This window comes from Lampetra fluviatilis, chromosome 20, assembly GCF_964198595.1.
Source record: "Lampetra fluviatilis chromosome 20, kcLamFluv1.1, whole genome shotgun sequence".
Classification (NCBI taxonomy): domain Eukaryota; kingdom Metazoa; phylum Chordata; class Hyperoartia; order Petromyzontiformes; family Petromyzontidae; genus Lampetra; species Lampetra fluviatilis.
Genome location: NC_136294.1, coordinates 4,502,858 through 4,524,752, shown reverse-complemented (window position 1 = coordinate 4,524,752; position 21,895 = coordinate 4,502,858). Strand labels below are relative to the sequence as shown.

Genomic DNA, 21,895 nt, shown 5'->3' with positions numbered 1-21,895 from the left:
TTCCAGTTTAGGAAGATATCTTCCAGTTCAGGAAGAGATCTTCAAGTTCAGGAAGAGATCTTCCAGTTCAGGAAGATATCTTCCAGTTCAGGAAGATATCTTCCAGTTTAGGAAGATATCTTCCAGTTTAGGAAGATATCTTCCAGTTCAGGAAGAGATCTTCAAGTTCAGGAAGATATCTTCCGGAAGAGGTTCATTCCATCGGCTCGCGGACATCCTTTCACTTCCGGCAGAGAGCTCCGGGTTTTTCCCACTTTTTTTTATTAGCTGCAAATAAAAACTAATTTCAATTACGCGCTCGTTTTAAATCTTTTTTTGTATTTTAAATCAGGATACGACGTAAGTCGAAACGCTTAATTGCAAGAAGAAAAAAAAACTTTCATGACAAGACGTCCTTCACGATGACGTCGGCGCGAGCGACATCAACAGCTGAGCCTCCGCCGAGCGGACGTAGTCTGCGTGGGGCAGGGTGGTGGTGATTGCAGGTAAACTCTACCGCGCAAACATTATCATCGCTCTTCTTATCCTAACTCATTTTGAAAATAAATCGTGTTTGTTTGCCTGCCTGCCTGCGTATTTACCGGGGCTGTCGTACGGAGGTGGTGAGAACCACGGCTGATGTTTGATGCGTGAAGTTTTGATCTACGTGGAGGTTCCGTGTTGGACAACGTGGGGGGAGTGGTTGGGTCGAGGCGGTGAGGGTGGTCGTGGTTGGCGGTGTCACGGAGTTGACATTGGTGGCTTTTACCAGTCCCTTGACCGGGCCTTTATTTAACCACCTGACCGGGCCTTTATTTAACCACTTGAAAGGGCCTTTATTTAACCACTTGACCGGGCCTTTATTTAAATACCTGACCCCGGCCTTTATTTAACCATCTGACCGGGACCTTTATTTAACCGCCTGACCGGGCCTTTATTTAACCATCTGACCGTGCCTTTATTTAACCATCTGACCGGGCCTTTATTTAACCACTTGAAAGGGCCTTTATTTAACCGTCCGACTGGCATTTTATGGAGCTACTTAACGGGGCCTTTATTTAACCACTTGACGGGGCCTTTGTTTAATCACTTTATAGGGCCTTGGGGAATGAACTTCCACAAGGAAGATCTGTGAGCTACAGGGAAAGTGTGCTATTGTGTGGTCAAGTTATATATTGTTGGTATTTAATCACTTGACAGGGCCTTGGGGATTATGTGTTGAACCGGAGGGGAGTCAACCGATTATCTGTGTGGTCAAGGAGCTATCGGTAACTGGTCCCTGTGAGATGTGGGCATTCCCACTTTACCATAAACATCCTTAAGATGCCTTGCGCCGACTCTGTTGTGAGCCGTGGGTATTTGCATTGATTTAAAACTTTCGTGACTGCAGGAATTCATAATTTTTGTTCTTTCGGTAAAGTCACTTAGATAGAAAAGAATAATAATAATAAAAAGTGAATAGAAAACAAGTAGTATTTTTTTTGTTATAATTTTTATTTTATTTTATTCCTTTATTTTTTTGTCTACGTGACTTTACTGAAAGAACCAAAGAATATTTGCATTGATGCATAACAACGCTAGAGTTACATAATTCAAGAACTGTGTGCGCAACATGTTCTGCAAATGAAAGTGTTATATATCGTGTAATATATATTCCAAACGTTGGGATGTTCGTGAGATATAACATCTCAATGGTGAACTTTCTGTTGATTTTTTCATGGAGGGGTATTGCAAAAGCATTTAGATCATTTCCAACAAGTGAGATATTTGAGCTAAAATTGCCCAGTCCAGTGCCTGTTGAGTTAAGGAGTTGACATTAATTCAGTTTTTAAACATTCTTAGGTCATTGAGAATGTTTAATTCCAGCGAGTTGAAATCTGTGAAAATATAGCTGATTGGCTACAGGTCAAGTAGCTGTAATCGTTTAACTTTATTCAACCAGGTAGCATAGCATTGGGATGAATAATTAATAATCGTTATAAAGGGATATATGTGAGGTCAGAAGGCCCAGCTTGTCCTTGACCGATTAGCTATTTGCTGTACAGCATCATACAGCGTATTAAGCTTCTTCCTCAGGCCATGCAATGCAGTGATGGGAGTCAAGTAACTGACAAATACATCCTTTAACCATTTTTACAGGGTATTGGTGTTTCTAATTTCCAACAAAAGAGAGCCCAGCGGGGACTCATGTGAGAAGTTGTGGTGTGAAAACGGTTACTCGAAAATGTCCTTTATTTAACCAGTTGGCATGCATCGTGTTACTTATTTTAAAAAAGGAAGATTTATAAGCCCAGAGGGCTCAACTTGTATCCAACCCAATGGTTGCTTGCTGTACTGCCTCCTACAAGCACAATGAGCTTCTTCTCCTGCAGGATGGCCATGGCCATGGTGTCTAGTTTGGTAGCCAATCTTGGGCCTGAATCTACTTGCTGTACTTCCTCCTGCAGATCATTGCATTTCATTATCTGCAGAAATTTAGCCATGGAGTCTAGGATCCGGTACTATTTTGTCCTTTATTTAATCATAGGTTCACGATGTCTTATAAGGGAGATGTGTGAGGCCACTCTAAGTGTGACTGGTTGGATGTGTTTCGATTGAAAGCTTTCGTGACTGCAGGGATTCATCTTCTTGGTTCTTTCGGTAAAGTCACGTTGTGGCCGAAGCGTCGTGAGAGTTGTTTTGTTGTGTTTTATTTTTATTGTTTTGTTGCTTCCCTTCTATGTGACTTTACCGAAAGAACCAAGAAGATGGTTGGATGTGTGTCAGGGTTTTAGCGTTCATCGAATTCCCTCATTTCAGCAGGTGCCAAGCACGTTGAGATCGGCTGTCGGCTGCAAAGGAGACCCTGTGAATGTCCCGGCAGTTTGGTCATGGGATGAAGTAGCTGATGAATACTTCGTTTAACCAGGTGAGGAGTGCTGAAAAGATTCTGCAATGCAATTGATTAATACGTTCTAGAACAAATACTGATTTTGTTGTCCAGCCAGGCTAAATTGGTCGATGCTAGACATCTCGTCTCTAAACATTAGAAACTCGTGGCAGTGCACACCCACCACTATGCAAATTCTATGCATTTTTTGCTAGTTTTCTCATGATTATTGAAAATGTATTGATACATTAAATAATCATTTAATTCACTCGTTCTATAGTTATTCAATGGGTCATAGTTATAACTCGACAGATGACAGCCAACCATACGCCTTGGAAGGGTTTATTATTTTTTACCACTTTGTCAGGGATAGATTTAGCTGGGACAAACTGTTGAATTGTCACATGCTTTCTTGGCATCCTGTTTTCCTTTTTTAAATGTACAGTAATTACACATTGATAAACACTTCAGTGCCCACATGACAATCGATATTTGCTTCTCTCCAATGGCTGCATTGTGTGTACTTGCCATTGCTTTAGTACTCCCAGTTGAACTTGGTTTTGGTCAGATATAATTGTTTGCTTGACATGAGGCAGATAGTAAAGTTTAAGCATCTTTCAACAGAAATAGAAAGGCATTTCAAAAGCTAGTAAAAGTCACACTGGAATGTGGAATTTGTCATATCACAGGCAGCTGCAGCATCTGGCAGGACTGAAGACATGTTTGCTGAAAAGATTACTGATTAATATATATGCATGATGCGTTTGAAATTTTCTTGTCATCACTGCCTGTTGCTTTTCGAAGGCAGGCTTTCATGTGAGAGAAATCTAACTACAGTGGCCAATTATATTAATTGTCTGTGATGGGTGGAGGAGGGTTTACCATATGCGTCTCACTTGCACTTATACGATCTAACCGAAAAATCAATTACGAACCGTAATATTGGTTGCAAAAGGTTAATTATTGAAATTTAGCGACAATTTTGTTTACTTTGCAGTTTATGGGTGACGAAAGAAGACGATCAAATAATCGGGCTGCCCCAGCTATGCCTGGAGAAATGGCGGTACAGCTGCTGCCCAGCAGACCCATGGTAAGTGTACTCTTCAGCAGCAGTATACAATCATTGGCTATTTAATGCCTTGCTTTTGTTATAATTCTACAGATGACAGCCAACCATACGGACCGTAATACGAATCGTAATACGAATCACGTGAATCAATCTCAACATTAAGTGGACTATTAGGAAGTTGTTGGTGAACAAAAATCAGACGTCGTCTTTCTGATTATTTGCAGGCAAAATGGTTTGCTATAAACGTTCTTTATATTTACAGGGATGTGTGTTGGACATTAATGCTAAAGACATGAAGGTGTCAAACAAGCTGCCGGTAAATAATTGAGTGTTATTCGCCGTTACAGAAAAATTAATGTGCACTCTCATTTATTAACCTTGTGGAAAATAAACTATTGGCTTTTGTCTACTAACTAATTGCCTCTTCCAAGATGTCTGGCCTGAGTGGAAGAGGGGCTAGAGCTTTATTTAGTGGAGGCCCTTTCTGCCAGCAGTGGTGTGAGCAAGCAATTTCGGAGCTGCACTGTTACCCTTGCTGTTTGACTAACTTACTGAGTTTGATTGCTTAATGCATGTTGTGCCTGCCACCACAGTACTCTTTAATCCTTCTAGGTGGCCAAAGACGTTGAAGCACACGTAACAATGTTTGCATGCCGCAGGTGGTTGATGCAGGGGATAACAGCGAGCTAACCAACAAGATTGACACATCAGAGAGATTGACACAGAGTCAGGAAATCGGCACTTGTCCCTCACAAGCCATCCAGGTCTGTTAGAATTATGATAAATATATGTATTAAAAAAATGTCTCTTTAATTACTATAATTATTGCAGGCTTATTAACACGGCTCTTAAAACACTGCATGACACATTTTGCTTGACTAATATTTTTTATTATTAGGTGTGGCCAACGTGTTTTCCTTGTTTTACCACCACAATTATACATCCTTCAGATCTGTGCTTAGACTTGTAGTGTTGCAGTCAACATCTTCGTGCAACATTATACAATAATTCGTGTTTTTTAAACTTGATTTTGCGTGTGTGTGTGTAGCCTTTGAGTTGCATTCAGAATGGACTGAATGGTGACAAGAATGGATATCCTACAAACTCACTTGACCTTGAAGTATGGCTTGCACATTGTTTTATGTAACACTCAGAAATACTTGTGATTGTAAATGGTTGTGAATTGCTCTGCGACACACCAATGTGCTGAAGCCGTAATAATTTTGCGCATCAGTTCACGTCACAACTTTATTCATTGAATTAGGGTTTGCAATACACGTTTTACTTGTGTGATCTAACCCAAATATCAATTAGGAATCATAACTAACTTTGGTAGAAGGCTTGATGTTAATTATACTTACAATTGTTATTTATTTTACGTGACATTGCTGATATATATTTTTAATGTCGTGACTGAAAGCTTTCGTGGCTGCAGGAATTCATATTTTTTGGGTCTTTCGGTAAAGTCACGTAGATAGGTTCAAAGAAAGTAACAAAAAATAACAAAAAAAACTACGACGTTTCGATCGCAACACAAGCGGTCGTCATCAGGAAGAACGCTTGTGTTGCGATCGAAATATCATAGTTTTTTTGTTATTTTTTGTTATTTTCTTTGAACCTATCTACATGACTTCATCGAAAGACCCAAAGAATATACATTTTTTATGTGTGTGGTTGATTAATAACCAGGTGAAAATCCATGAGCTGACAGCTGCTCTGGAGGCCAGTGGCAATGCAAACACACAGCTGATGTCACAGATAAAAAACTTGGTAAGTGTTCTCCATTTACAAGGGTACTTGAGTTGTTTTCTTCTTAGGTCCAATGTAATATTGTATCGGCTACTGTAACCGGGAGTGTTGCATGCTATTTTAACTAACAGTTAAGTATCTCCGGAAGAAATATTTCCTTGTGTTGATACTCATACTGGCTCCACACTAGGTGACTATTTTCAAGGCGACTGCATAGGGGTATACTGTATTGAGTTCAGGAAAGTTTCTAAAATGGGAGCTGTCCCCCCCCCCTGTCAGAGTTCTGATGTGGCTCAACAGCTGGTAGCACTTCAAACTCAATGCGCTGCATTTAGAGTTGGTATTTTTCTATGCGAATGATCCTGTCAGTTTCCTGTGTGAGTTGGCAAATGAAGAATGAGGCAACTAAGACGTGTTTCTTTGGGTTTCCACGCATGTTCATTCATGCCTTTGGCCTTCATTTCCATAACTCTGGCATCCAGTTGGTATGCTGAGGATGCAGCCACAAACAAGGATTCTTATTGGACTGCAAACCCACAGCTTTTTTTCCTGTGTTTTAAAACGTGGAGTCTTCTTGGGGTTAAACCAATGAATTCAAGTGCACCTTTTCTGTCTATTCTTGTGTACGTTTAGGAACATAAAGCACAAGTTCTGTCGGAGACGATGCGAAAGGTATTATATAACTTTGATACTTTTCGGTTGGCCGTGTGCGATTTGAATCACTTTGGAAAACGTTTGCCCCCCGCATTTAGTTGTATATATATATGACCATTTATGATTCATTTGTCAATGTAGAACGACAAAGAGAAGACACAAAAAGAGGAAGCGTACCGGAAGGAGTATGCCCAATTACAAGAACAACTTGCGGTAGAGACATAGTGTTGCATTTTTTTTTCACGTATTTGATTTGCCTGCAGAATTTGCAATATTTTTAATACAATCATATTACGTCATTGCCATTTAACTTGGTTATATATATTTTTTTCAGGCATATGTTGCACAAAACACTGAACTGTGGGATAAACTCGCTTATGCACAACGTTTGGCCCAAGACAAAACCAGTAAGTCACTGCACAGCACGAACCGTGTTATGGCTTTGGAGGTATTTTTGGTATAAATTTTGGGACGTTCATATAACACAGCGATGCTACTGCAGTAGAACAGGGGTCTGCAATCTGCGTCTCCGGCATGCGGCTCGTTTAAGGACTGCTTTGTGACAGTTATTTATTAAGAACCCACCACCTTGTATTCATATTACATTGCGGCTCTTGAAATATTGAGTTTTATTTTTTGTTAAATATATATACCGAATTAGAAAAAAAAGGCTCCTTGTTATTTTGGTTGCCGACTACTCCTGCAATAGAAGCTGGGTGTAAGCACACCCCGTGTGAAAAAGACCGTGTGTTATTTTTTTTCTGAAGTGTACTTGTGCCAGAGGTTTCCCTTCCCCCTCCCCCCACCACTGCAATATAATGATGCGTTTATTTTATGAGAACTGTTCGTATAATAGATGTGCTTATATCCAGCTTCCACTGTATGAAACAATTGGGTCATCTGCTCTTAAAATGCAATGTATACACGTGTAAATTTTTACACATTCAGGATTACATTACACTGATTTCACATCGACAATTTACATGCAGTTTGTTTCTTATCACAGATAAGTAGGCATGTAATCATTCGTTAATTAAATCTCCTCATAAGCTCATGATACATGCATCGAATTATACATTAATAAGCAATCGCATAGGATTTAAACAAATTTCGTACAATTCGGCCAATACTGTAGATACAAAAAACACCCTAAAATTCATACGTGCTGATAAACAATTCAAACAGGGCAGTGCAAACTAGACAATAAAGAAATAATTCTTCAGTGGAATTGTGGCCCCTAATCCTAACAGTTCATCCAATGTCCGGGTGGTGGTGGGGGGGGGTTGAATGATTACATGTTTAGACATAAGCACATTACTCATTGCAGTGTGTGCCACTGTCGGTTTAATATTGGCAGTATATGTGGCATCGTGGTAGGATGACTTAAACTTCATGAACGCTGCTGCTGTGCACAGCCAACACCTGAATTGTGCTGTTTGCACTTGAAATGATTGCAAACCAGATGACTTTGCTTCAATCCCCTTGCGCGCGTCCTTTTTGCCATCCTAGATGAGGCCTCCCACTTGGACAGCAGACTGCAAATTTCTCATCGTCATTTGGCGGAATTGGAGATTTCTTTCAACAGTGCCGCAGCTCACCATCAGCACTTTGAAAAGGTTTGTTAACGTCCTCTCTCCCGGGCTTGTTATATTATAACTATTGTATGCTCTGTTGTTAAGTTTACTTGAACTCTGCCCAAGTGCACTACCGACGCTAATGTTCTGGATAGTTTTGTGTTACAGAATTCCATAGGTTAGATGCTATGCTAGTCTAGTTAAAAAAGTTTTTTACATACGTCCACCCCAAAAACGTATTAACAATTCTCAATGTAATTTTATGGTTTGCAGAGTTTATGAGTTTCTATGAAAGGTTGGCAAGTTTTTACCGTTAACATTGCAGTTCATCCTTATCGCGAAGACACTACCGCGTCTGTCTTAGCACTCTCACGTGTCCACTCTGTGTGTAAATATACACGTGAACATTTTAGGCACGCAGTCTCGGATACAGGAATTAAGGGACTCTCTTTACACATGACGTTGTTTTTATAATCGCCAAATTATTTCATTATCGTATTGCATTATATCTGCAAAATACAGTAATCCCTCGCCACTTCGCGGTTCAAGTTTCGTGGCCTCAGTGCATCGCGGATTTTTCAAAAATATTCATCGAAAAATAAAAATTCAAAAATACCGCCATATCGGCAGCCGTATTGCGGAAAGCAGCGTTGTTTCATCGTGATGCGCGAGAGAAATGGTTTCCCAGGATGCCAGACAAAGAGAGAAACGCTCTCAGAGGCTTTGTACATACCCATGGGCACTCAGACAAGGCACGTGATTGGTTCCCGGCGCGAGATCGACGAATGAGAGCACGAGTGGATGTACAGTATCCCGTGAGCTGATTGGCTGCGCATCATCGCATCCTCTCCCAGCTTCTTCCCTTGTTGTATCTCGCCACTCTCGTTCACGCTGTCAACTGTGTCTCGCGTATCTTAGTGTTGTGTTCGAAATTAACTGGTGAGTGTAGAACACCATAATACGTATCGTATGAGAGAGAGTGAATGTATAATATTAAGGTTTTATAATTAAATAGATTTAAGTAAAATATATGTGAGTGAGTGAATGTATAATATTAAGGTTTTATAATGAAATAGATTTAAGTAAAATATATATATAAAATATAAATATACATATTTTAAATATTCTGGTACCCACACACACATATACGGAAATTCCTAGGGGGGCCAATCCTACTTCGCGGATTTTCACCTATCGCGAGGGGTTCCGGTCCCCATTAACCGCGATAAACGAGGGATCACTGTAGTACAATGTTGTTGTTTTTTGTCCTGACATTGTGTGCTTTCCTCTTTTGATCAGTTATGCAAGAATTTGGAAAAGCAGAGGAGTGAAATTAAAATGGACATGTACAAAATAAAGTAAGTAGATGGTTGGTTATGTGGTACGAGTCGGCCTTGGTGGTGCACACTTGTAATCTAAAACTTGGGAGGCAAGGGTTGGGTGGATCATGCAAATTAGTGATGCTCCCAACCCTGCTGGGAAATAAGATAGCCGGGAGAGGAGAGTACTGCAACTGGGTTCCTGAACCAGTCTGACTGAGCAAACCTTGCAGTCGTATGCATTTATATGCCTAGGTTTTGCCCAGATACTCCGGCTTCCTATATCACAAGCTCCGAAACGCATTTTCCAGATATTTCAATGCAGGACCCTTTAAAAAACAATCTACCTTTATGCACAACCTCCTGCATGAATCCCTAAATGCATGCCTACCCTCGTACACAATTGCAGCATTTGTCATTGCCTCCATCTCCTCTGGCATTGTTCCTCCCATGGTGAAAAATACTCACTGAATCCCTACATCCCTGCACACCATAGGCCAATCTCCAACTTTAAGTTCAATGGAAATGGATGGTATTCCTGAGAAGTGCATAGATATACGCCTAGAACCTACGTTTTTATAATTCCCTCTGAAATGCAGAATGTTACTAAAGTCCCTTTTGTGTAAACAAATGAATGAATCCTCTTGAAACTGTACATGGACATGTTTCTCCTATTTATAAATCATCTTGAAATGCGATCGTATTTAGATGCTCTAAACAGATAAATTATTAAAGGTTTAACGTAGATAAGGGTGGTGGCACAGTGGTTAGCACACTCTGCTATCTACCTCTTATCTGAGTTCAATTCCTAGCCATGGCTTTCATCATTGATGAGTGATCACTTAACCAGTCTTAGGCGCCCCCTCTCCTTCACTGACTTGGGTGGTGAAGTATGGTCAAACAATCCCCATGATTGACAGGGTGTGGGGAAGTCTCCGTCCAGCAGCGGATTGATAAAGTGCTGAAGAAAGTACTGGATGCTGCTAAGGCACCACGTGAATTTATCTTTGCATAAGTGCAAAATCGCAGAGTGCTTTTGTATGTAAATTAAAGCGCATTGTAAAATTTCGCACTTGTGCAAGTCGCAAGATGCGTTTTAACGTGCGATTTATAATTTAACGACCTACCCGAACAGGATTGAAAGGGATCAGGCGATTAGAAAGAATGCGGAACTGATGGAGAAACTGTCGGACAGCATACAAGACTCTACAACGCATCAATCAGAATTGCAGGTGAAGACCAAGGAACTGGAAGGGGCAGAGCTAAGACTCAAACAGGTAATGCACACGGACCTAATGTCAGCTGTTCGTCTCTTGTAGTGGCCCGCTCGGGTGCTTGCCACGTATCACATTGCTCGCATTTTAAAATTTGATGGGTTGTTTGTGAAGGTTTATTTCAATTATTAATGACCCAGGTGGAGGAGCGTCTGCGGGAATATGAAAACGGCCTCGCGAAAACACAAGGCCCTGAGGGCAGTGTCGGAGGACTTCAGACAAAAGCGGGTGTGTCACGGCATTTACTTGTCATCATAAATACATTATTTATCAGTGTCAACACTTTTACCATGGCTATGTAATTTTCCCCCAGTTTTATCCCCATTGTGCTTTTGTGTCATGTCACAAGATGGAGTTATTTATTCGGATCGCAAGAGTCGCCTCTGATATTTGTTTGAGTGACCTCTGATCCACATAGTACAGGGTAGCACTTTGCATATCAGATTAATATTTGTCACATGACAGCCAAACTGTTATTTAAACATTTCAAATTGGAATGTAGCCAATTAAGCGAGGAACCAAATTGAACATAATTGGATTTTTTTTGTACAGTCTGTGGTGACTGTGCTTAGACCATCAACTCACTCTACTCAAGAATCCAGTTTCACCACAGCCATCTACCTGGCTTCAAACCCAGGAACTTAGTGGTGACAGTTCAGCGCTCTGCCCCCCACCCCATATACAGCCGGCCATCTCCTTAACATGTTTAATGTCCTTTATTCAAAGGTGTCTCGGATGGCGGGAACATGTATACGTCGATCAGCGGTGACAAGGATGAAGACAAGGATGTATTCATCAAGTCTCTGAAGGCTCAGATCGCCAAGCTTGTGGATGAACGAGAGGAGCTCTTGGATCACTTTCACGATCAGGTGCAGTGGCTCGATCGCAACGGTCGGTTCGCAACCACTATGACCTATGATCCCAGATGTTTATAATAACAAGCATTCGAATGCAAACACTGCATGGAATTCATTGTTATACAGTAAAACCTTGGATTGCGAGTAACTTGGTCTGCGAGGGTTTTGCAAGACGAGCAATTTTTTTAAATAAATATAAATTTGATAAACGAGCGAGGTCTTGCAATACGAGTAGTACGAGTATACGCTTTGTCTGCCGAGCGTCACGTGACCACATCTGATATACGAGTGCTTTGATATACGAGTGCTTTGGATTACAAACACGTTTCTGGAACGAATTATGCTCGCAATCCAAGGTTTTACTGTATATATTAAAAAAAATGTTCCAAGGTCAGGGCAGCATTGATGGCATGATGTGAGCACTGCACTATAAACCTGACGACCTGATGACCAACTACGGCTAATGTCGGTAGCGAGTGTGTTTTGACCTGCCCCTACTGGACATCTGTGAAAAAGATCTTTATAGCTCATCGGATTTCTCCAGTATAAATAAATATTCTGATTCTGACCTGGCCTTGGCCATGTGGCTGATGATGATGATGAATACTGCAACTCGATGTTAAAAAGGGGAAAATACGAGAACGAAACAACTTTGTAAGCCCCGTGCAGTGGCTACAAACGCTTGCTGGTTCATTGTCGTTGGGTGTGTCACAGGCGGAACGTTTGACGAATCTGGAGGAGGAGGTAAAGGCGTTTAGCGAACAGAGGCAGGACACATCCCAACTGCGCAGCGAAATGAAGCGAGAAAAAGCTGTCTACACCAAGACTGTAGTGCAGTTGCAGCAGACACTTGAGCAAGTGGAGCAGCAAGAAGCAGCAATAGAAACGCTGGTCAGTTACCGCGAATGCGCCTATCACCAATTTCTCGTGACGATGTACATTTTCATCATTAATGTAACTGACTTGGCTGCTTTTATTATATTATCAATGTGTGTTCACGATTTGGAGTTTCGACTTGGCAGGCGTTTTCCCCATTAATTGCTACAAAACGTGGGAAAGCGTCGGCAAGTGATGCCCATTGCAGCATTATTGTATGCCACGCCTGTGTTGTACGCTCCCGGTTATCCCAAATGCAGAGACACGAGATTGCTGAACTGAACGTTCAGCTGCAAGCTGAGAAACAAGCCAATGGTAACATGGAGCTCCGACTGGAGGAGGCTGTGCGGAGGAGAGACGAGTTGGAGCGAAAGGTGTTGTCACTCTCTTCGGCACATCGGGCTGTAGTTTCGTTTCACATCGAGTACTAAGCGAGCCAATTTTTTACAAAGACATTCTATACAATTAACCGATGACAGTGGGTTCAGTACCAGTCGTAATAGCATGGTTGACGAGGGTCCTGGTGCACGGAATTAAATGACCCCCCCCCCGCCTTCTTAGGCCCGGTGCCTGGGGCCCACTAGTCCGCAGACCTCGGTGCAAACGTGCCACCTCCACAATCAAATGCTACGTCACTTGAGTGGTCATATATCACGGCATGTTCGTTGAAGAATAATTCCTACAAAGTCATAAGTTCTGACTGCCTTATTGATAGATTCTGTTTATTTCAGGCTGCAATCTAAGTTGCGTGTTTTATTTTTAGCCCTGTGGTCTAGAAACAAAATCAAATTTCTAAATTACTTAAATTTTGTTCATAAATGTTATGCCGCTCTTCCCTTCTGTGACCGATGTGACGTAGCTCACCGATCAGGTGAAGGAACACCAGGAGCTGATCCAAGGGAACGATGGTCTGCGGGAGATGGTGAGGCAATCGGCCGAAAGATCTGACCGCGCTTTACCCGAGATGGAAGCCATCACCAGGAAATACCATATGCAGACTCAGATGATGGAGCAGGTGATGCACGAAAGCCACCGGGAAAAGAAAGTGATTGAAGCGCTGCAGGGAGAGATCATGAACGCACAGGTATTCGACACTTCTCCATCGGCATTACGTATAACGTTGTGCAACACTTGCAGTCAGTATACATTCTGTATGAATCGGCAGTGTGCATCATTTGATTACCTACATGTGTGTGTTTGTGTTGAACTGGGTGTGATGTTCACTGTATGAATGTGTACTGTATAAGTTATCGGCGAAAAGTGTATATGCGTTTGCTTTCGATGCGTCAATTGACACCGTGGATGCCCTTGCAAATAAGATGCTCAATCTCTCGAGTGATTTTCTCAGCGAGATATTTTCATGGAAAACAAGAAACACTGCAGTTGGGTGTTTGTTTCATTCGGGTATTTTTTCATGTATTCATGGCATCTCTTGCTTGGAGAGAATAATATTTCAATACGAGCTAAACATCTTGGGTTTTTTTTTTTTAAGCCATGGTCAATTGCTGAACTCTGCCATTGTCAGAGTCTTGGTAAGGATAGTGGATAGGATAAAAGTTAGCTTTTGTTTGCACGACCATGCTCTTTTAAAACGTTTAGTCAAGTAAGTAACAAACATTAAACCTACATCTTGGCTGCCTACAATAATTGAACTTGCATCTGATGGTGTAAAGGAACTTGGCCATATTTATTTCCAATCTTTTATTCACCTTCCGTCATTGAGATTGCCCGGTAACTTACTCTAAACATTGTGCTTTGCCCACGGTCCATGCATGGCAGCAATGTTTATAAAACCAATGAAAAAGGTGAGCGAATGATGTAACAACCATATTCCCATGATATTCTTAAAACCGTCACGAACATTGCTGCCGATGTTGCTTTTGTAGATGAGAGAAGGGAAGCTGAAAGAAAAGGCCAAGGCTCTTGTGGAGCACATCGCATTCATCTCTGAAAAATCAAGCGCCACATTTGTGATGAGATCTGTGTATGACGCCTTGCATGCTGACATGGAGAAGCTGCAGGTGAGTGTGAGGAAGCTGTACTCTGTTTTACTGGACCACGTTGGTTGAAGGGAACTCAAAGTTTGTTAGCCCCTTTTCCTATTCCGATGATGTACATGTACGATGACGTACGCATACATCAGCAGTAACCGAGGCTCCCACAAAGCCATGCGGGAAGGCGTGCTGCTGTAGAGTGCAGTCATACCACTACAGTTCTCTGTGGTGAGTACAATCTCTTTATAAAGAGAAGCGCGACGCTTCTCTGAATAAAATGAACGCTAACCGCCTGTGCGTCCTGAGATTCAGCGGTGAACGGGAACCCACCTTGCAACTTGCAGATGTCTCGGAACAGGAAAGGGTTAAGTTCATCTGTTTTATCGCCACTGCGGGCGAAAGGGCCTCCACTAGAGGGAACTTTGTAGTCTAATTGTTATACTTTGATCAGACGTCTTTAAAGAGGTAGGAGTACCCACGCTTTACCCCACCATTTATACCGCCGCGTGGACAGAGGCGGTGGAGGGATTTAAGAAACGTGCCACGTTGTTTCAACTGCCGTGACAGGAGAGTGAACCGGCTTCCTCAGGATTGCAAGTCGTGTGCTCACAATAACGCCATGACAGCATCCCGTTCAGTGGGGGCAATGAAATACATCTCAATTTTTCTTTGCTAATTTTGTCTTGCAGGTTAAATTTGTCGACATGATGGAAGAGAGGGTGACGCTTATAGAACGGTTGGATTTGCTTGAAAGGAGGTGCAGAAACCTGCCCGGAGGAGCCAGCAACATTGGTAAAGCACTCTTGGTGGCACAGTGATAATTTTCTTCTAAGCCCAATGTCTTATTTGCATGGTATCAGCTGCTCGGATGTTTTAATCTGGGAGTTGGCATCCAAACTAACAAGAAGAGGCATTTTTTGTTGGAGTTCGGTAAAAAAAATATATTTCAGGAGCTGCAATGTGAATGCGAGACGGTGGGCCTTAGTAAACACTTTCCTGCGGAGGGAGCTGGTAGGAACGTTGGGTTGCTCGGTCAATGGCCAGGGTCAATGGCGGCGTGCTGTATTCCGCAAATATGCCCGACTGTGAGGGCGGGCACAAGCCGGCGTGATTAGGTTAAACGTTGAGTATAGCCCCACCCTTCCCACCCTCCCCTCCCCACCCAGCCCCTTCCCACCCTCCCCTCCCCACCCAGCCCGACGGACGGACAGAATAATCCCGTGGGCTTGTGTAACCAGGAGGCTCCTACCAGTAATATCGTGACGAAGCAGTATTCAAAGAGCCACATGCTGCTCCGTAGGAGCAGGTTGCAGACCCCTGCTCTAACCCCGTATTATTTTATTATCTGCCTCTTCTCCAGTCGTATCCACTGTCCTGATCTCGTTTCACGACATTCTTTCATCTCTCCACTCTCCTCTGTCTCCATCCACTCCTTTAGCCCTGCAGCATGGCATCTCTTTTATATATATTGAACTCGTTCCTTATCCGACGTTTAAAGGCGACCAGAACCCTTCTTAATTGCTTCCACGATTCACATTTGTCGCACACAATTTCATTTATTGCTTGCTTGCACCACATCGGGAGATGGCATTTATATAAAGTGAAACGGTGTAATGTTCATCGTGTACTTCAGTAACGTCTATTTGAAGACTCTCATGAGATGGACTTCCCAGATTTATGGAGTCGCATTAAATTACTAAGGGCATATTTTGTTCTGATTAATGCTTATGTTCATGGGATTTCTCCAAGATAAATAACGATTCTGATTTGTTACTTAATCTTATAATTGTATCCTACTTAAATACTGTAACACAGGCCCCTTTAGCTATATTTTTGGGCGGGCCACGTGATAAAATTAGCATTTGCTGGCGTACCACATGACATCATACGTCACATGTACACATGTACGTTAGACCTCCTAGCATCTGTACATGTGACCACTAATCTCTCTTATTTCCCGGTTGTTTATCTCTCTTATATATCTCACTATGATGTTGCTCATCCTCTATCGTGTTTACAGCTCTCATCTCAATCTCTTGTTTGACTTTCATCTCGCTAATCTGTATCACTTTGTCTCGGGGCGAGCCATATCTCTTGGCAGCCCCATTGCTCAAAGGACCCTTCGAGAAGCCTTCGTGAGCCAGTTGTGGCCCACGAGCCCTCAGTTTAGGAGCTCTGCTGGACCGTGTGAATAGGCAAAGACTGGCTACGGCTGAAGCGTTGTGTTCACACTTGAGACTGACCAGCTGTTTACGTTGCAGGTGAGCTTGGAATACTGTTCGACCAGCAAGAGAAACACCTTCAGCTCGTGTTAAGTGAAAAGGAAGGCCTAGAGGTAAACAATGACGTTTACATTATTGCAGCAGAGCCTGCGATATATTACGCTTATTTTTGTATCTTAATATGTTACCGTATAAAGCGTGGTAATGTGTATTATAATGATGCAATAATAGTTATTTGTTCAAACGACTGTTGGATGAAGGCCTACCTACGCCGTTGCGATCGTGGGGGGTGTTTGACCATACTTCACCATGTTTGTTCGCGCCTGTTGCTGAAGCGATGAGGGGGAACCAGGAGCAGTCCATATTGGCACTCGCCACTGATTTTGACCTTGGTTAACAATTGAACTCTGCTCCAGCGGGTTGATGGTACCCATCCCATGGGTGTTAGTAGTACAGATTGATTGATAACTGCAATGTTGTTCGTTTTAAGAGGCTCATTTGTTTTACCTGTGTTTTTCAGGCCAAGCTGGCAGAGACTCAAGCACTTGCTCAGTGGCTGCTTGCAGAGAGAAACCAGTGGGTGGCCTATTTCTCAAGTGGCGCAAGAGCGAACGCTGGGCAGTCACTCGCCGACTCGGCCATTGAGGACGGCAACGTTTCATCAGGTCAGGCGACAGTTTTGTCCGCTGTTTGAGTGCTCTTTCGTTACGCCTGCACGATATTTGGGGTTTGCATGTCTCTCCTCCCAGTAGTCGCGTGGATTTTCCTCCCGGGTCCTCCGGTTTTTTCCTCCACATTTAGAAAACGTGCGTTATCGAGTATTTGGCTGCCATATATTTTCACGTGATAAGCCACGTTGTTGAGCTACCATTTGTGGCCAGGTCACTTCTGAAAAAGATCTATGTAGCTCAGTGGGCCTTACTTGGTAGTTTTAGCTTAAATAGTTTTTTTTTAGCTAGCAATTAGCAATTATTTTGAACCAATTAAATCATTCGATCTTTATTTTGCCAGTAGATGGCGACAAACCGTTACGAGTTTTTGTTTTAAATTTTTTCAAGTTTTCATCTATTAGGTATAGCCCGGTGAGCCATGCGGCTCTTGAGTCGGGTGCAACCGCAACAAACAAAATGCGAACAGAGAACATCTTAAAGCGACGACGCGCAACAGAAACATCCTGGATAAACCAGCAAATCTTCAAGAAAAAACACCGTATTACAACATTGTGTGCAAAAATCCCAGTGTGATGCAAGTCAAACAATAACAAACATAAGACAATTTAGATTAAAGTTATCAGGCCAACTCCACACTTCCGCAAGAAACATGGCTTAACCATATGTTTTCGAAATCACCAATATAAAGCTATTAAACAATGTAAGAACAATAATCATAAGAACTGTGATTCAAATTTAACAATAAACGATATACATAACGTACGAAGAACGTGTTTGCTTCCTTCGCTGAGGCGAAGTGGGATACATAAAAGATCAGACAGACATCGCGATGTTTTAAGTTAAACTGATTGAAAATGTGTAAACTGGTTACAGAAAACAGTTGAGAGTCATTTGTAATCTATTGGTTTGTTTTTAAGATGAGGTTATTTCACTAACTGTGGTATTTCCACAGTTATATTGCATACCTTGGTGGTATTTGTCAAATTATACACTTTAAAGTGCAGCCATTTTCTTTTTCAACAGCCTATTCACATTCCTGTTAATCAGACAGCATGTTGGGCCTACTGTTAACCCCCCCCCCCCCTAGAATAGCTTTTCAAACAATGTAAAAACATTAGCTTCAGTCAGACAATCCATGCTCTGAACTCCCCGAATGTACGTAGAAGTGTTTAAGCTCTCACGACTCATAGCACCCCATTGAGCCCATCATGACATCACCAACCACCGAACCACACCTAGTAAGGCCATATAAAACTGTCTGTGAATCTCATTAAACTTCCAAAGGGGATCAATCGCCAAAGTCTTCCTTTTCTGTCAATCAGAGTAAAATAACAAGCCTGTTGTTATGGTTTAATTAACTTGTTATTTGATGTACATGTTTATTGAGCAGCATTGTGGCTACTACTTGCACGATACACTTTTAATTGTATGCAGTGTGTGTTTTACAAGTCCACTCCAGAAGAATAATTATTTAAAAAAATTTTATTGTGTGCTGTGGTGCAGCTTGCTATAAATACTGTTCCACACTCTGCAGACACTTGATGGATCATTAATACCACGTCACAGATTGAGGAATTTTGTAGTTAGTGAAGTTACAATTCTTCAGTGGGTTTTTTTTTTTTGAATCTCAAGATTCAAGTTCAATCATTGGCCAATTTGGTTATAGGTGTTTTTGATTTGGCCAAAGCTATCTTAATACATGTTGTGGTTCATTGATACTGGTGTGTAGGAACTGTATTTTGATAATTATTCAATGACAATGACCTGTGAATTAACTTTTGTCATTTAAATCACTTCTTTTACAGCCGAGACATCCGCTGCGTGTGAAACGGGAGCCGCGTGATGTAGCCAAGGTGGCACTCCGCAGCATGAGTGACCAATCGACAACTGACTTTCCTTGCTACACTTCCACAAGGCAGCTTGTTTAAAACGGCAAACTTCCTGGGCGTTTGGCAGAAGACGCAAGCCCCAAGAGCAACTGTAAGAATTCCTGCTTCAAGGTTTCCTGCTGCTACGTCGCAGTGTGCTACAAGACAAGATGGTGTGCAATTCATTTGCGTCATCACCTTGCCAAAGCCAGGTTTCAAAAAATCTTCATTGCTTTCAGCTGGACTTTGCGGTAAACACGGCCTCGTTACTTCAAAGGGCCGCCTTGTCGAATATTGACGGAAGGTCCCACAATTTTACAGGAGTAAAGTTACGTTAATAAAGCACCTCTTTTTCCCACGTCGTAGACGTTGCGTTGACGTTACCGGCTCGAGCCACAACGCGGTGCCCTCCCCGCAGCGTGCACATCCGTTCCGAGAACTGCGTTCAGCTGTTGCAAGTCTCGGCCTTTTCACAAGGTGGCGATCTTTCCACGCTTCTTCCCCCGACTTGAACTTGCTATCTACAGTGCGCTTTGGTTTTCCTCTTATGTTTTGGGTTTGCGGGAAGGTACGACACATTTTTCTTTTGTATCCGTGGTGACGTGTGCACAGCGTAAAGTGGCAGGGGCACTGTGTAAGTTTCGATTTGTTTTAAGTGTTTTTTTGAATGTGGCTGCCTTCGTGGCAATAAGGTATTATTTTCTGGTGGTGGTGGTGATTGTGTCCTATAATGCACTTTATTAATGTGAACTCTATCATTAATTTGCAAAGTTAAATGTATTGAGCACTGGATTGCCTTGGATTTCAATTGCACATGGAGTGAAGATAGTTGAACACAGTCGATGATCTTTCTTTTTCAAGTGGGGACCAATTTTCATCAAAGGCCGCTATGTGGGCCTGGATTGCGGTGATGTGCCTCATGGACTGAAAACATTTATATCCAATGCTGTATGTTAAGACTACGAAGATAGACTACTGTGGCACATGTCATGCTTCTGCTTGGTGGAGAGGGGCGGGGGTTATAGTTTGAAACGAGATTCTCTGTTCTATCCAATCCCACTTCAGGCTTGTATGTAGTCATGTGGAAACCTCTTAATGATGTTATTTTTAAATGTTAAATGTTTTAATATGAAAAAATGTATTGAACATAAATCCATTTGTCATCACACTAAAAGCCATTGGCGCAAACTATAAGCATATTATTCACGTCTTATGAGAAGCACACTTCATTTTGCGAGACATTCTTCCCTCTGTTCGTAATTAATTATTAATATTAATGTCTGCCAAAGTCCCATCGGTGGTGCTGAGAATCTGGTTTTAACTTTGTACACTGTCGAGGGTTGAGTGACTTTGCTTGAATGCACCTATGCACATGACAGCTGCACTGCGGTGGTGGTTCACTGATGTATGCACTCGCAACTGGCATCATTTATTTACCTCGCTGGAGGATCCAGGCTCGGAATGCAATGGCTTTAAGCATTGCCGAGCTGTGTGCACACCAATGTACTTGTAACAATATTCATCCCTCCACTTTGTATGGCCCCCCGAACTGAAGCCACCAGTGTTGTTGACTACGATGCCGTTATAAGCCAAAGCACGATTTTTACATTCATCTTTAATGCGCAAACTATTATCTTGTGTCGATAGTGAAGTGGTGCCGTGTATTACTGAATGTTGGTGGGTGGCAATAGTGGGTAAGGTGTTTTAAAAAAAACTTCTGATTTTTTTAGGACAATTTCAGATTGTTTCCCCCCCCCCCCCCACGGATTTACAGATCCTTTATAAATTTAACATTTTCTCCACGCTAACAAAAGTGACATCACCCGATGCCATTTGCCACGCACAACCTTTGGCAGGAAAGTGCTTCATTGACATGCGTGACATCATTTCTTGTGATTTCTTATAGCTAGAGCAATTGGAAACAATAAAACAAAATCCGTATCTGAAATTTATCTAGACCCAAAATACATCCTCAGCAGGTACTTGGTGTACAACAAAAGAGTGGCTGACTTAAGACAATGCAAAGCCCAAATCGAATATATATATTTTTATATCCTTCATATACAGAACACCAACATTCTAATCGGCGATAATTAAGGATTAAGCCCTTCACTTGTTAATTCCGCGACGGAATTAAGAAAATTGTACGATTATGCAGACTTCGATAGTGTTTTTTTTGTGTAACTATCAAAATTGGTGCATTTAAGAAATGGATATGGAATGTTGACAGTTCGTGGCACGAATGCCGACTTTGGATTTTATAATACATGACGTTCTAAAGTTTAAGGAGAGAGAGTTTTGAGAGTTTGTGGGTGGATGTAGAAATGATGCAAAGTAGTACGGTGTGACCTATTTTAGACAAACGTTGAAACATTTAGGATTTTGCCCAGTGCAGTCCCATTTGCTTGTTACTCAGCATAGAATGTGCATACATTCTCAGGTAAGTTAAATATTTAGGTTCAAACATTATCTGTACTATACGTTAGGTCATAAAAGGTGAGGAGGGTAAGTAATACATGAAGGAATTGCACTAGCGGTCTATTTAAAGTTAATATAAATACAAACTCTACAGTTGTGATCTTTAAGTAATTCATGCTGTGAAAGGCTCTGCGATCAATACATGCCCCCTCTTGCCAGTTGTTGTACTGCGGACTTGGTCAGTGGGCAGTGAGTGGAGTTCGTTGTTCTTTTGCTGGCGTGGTTTCATAACCTAATACTGTATTCATGAACAGAACTTGAGTACTGGCAATTACAATACCCGGTTATGGTGTCGGTAAAGCAAATGGTTGCGTATGTGTATAATAATGTTTTTATTTGTATGTAAAGCTATGCACCTGGAATCGTTTTTTTTTAAAGAAATAAAAGTTATTTCAGAGTATTTTGTACAGCTACGTTAATATTTATGGTTTGTGTTTTTTCC

At 41.8% G+C, this 21,895-nt stretch overlaps 1 protein-coding gene across 4 annotated transcripts; it reads left to right on the top strand.

Moving 5' to 3' along the window:
- The first annotated feature begins 368 nt into the window (after positions 1-368).
- On the top strand, positions 369-21,866 carry LOC144937869 (golgin subfamily A member 2-like). 4 transcript variants are annotated; one of them, XM_078865411.1, is made up of 22 exons: positions 369-485; positions 2,779-2,887; positions 3,846-3,938; positions 4,577-4,681; positions 4,966-5,037; positions 5,607-5,687; positions 6,300-6,338; positions 6,462-6,533; positions 6,655-6,727; positions 7,830-7,936; positions 9,194-9,252; positions 10,349-10,490; positions 10,628-10,715; positions 11,214-11,356; positions 12,059-12,235; positions 12,481-12,594; positions 13,080-13,304; positions 14,107-14,241; positions 14,904-15,006; positions 16,476-16,549; positions 16,957-17,101; positions 18,913-21,866. In XM_078865411.1, exons 2-22 carry the CDS (start codon positions 2,867-2,869, stop codon positions 18,948-18,950), a joined length of 2,106 nt encoding a protein of 701 aa, XP_078721537.1. In that variant the 5' UTR covers positions 369-485; positions 2,779-2,866; the 3' UTR covers positions 18,951-21,866. The 4 variants fall into 4 exon arrangements, with proteins under 4 accessions (XP_078721537.1, XP_078721539.1, XP_078721540.1 ...); XM_078865413.1 differs by lacking the exon at positions 4,577-4,681 and adding an exon at positions 4,180-4,233; XM_078865412.1 differs by having other exon boundaries at positions 402-485; positions 2,782-2,887.
- The last annotated feature ends 29 nt before the right edge of the window (positions 21,867-21,895 follow it).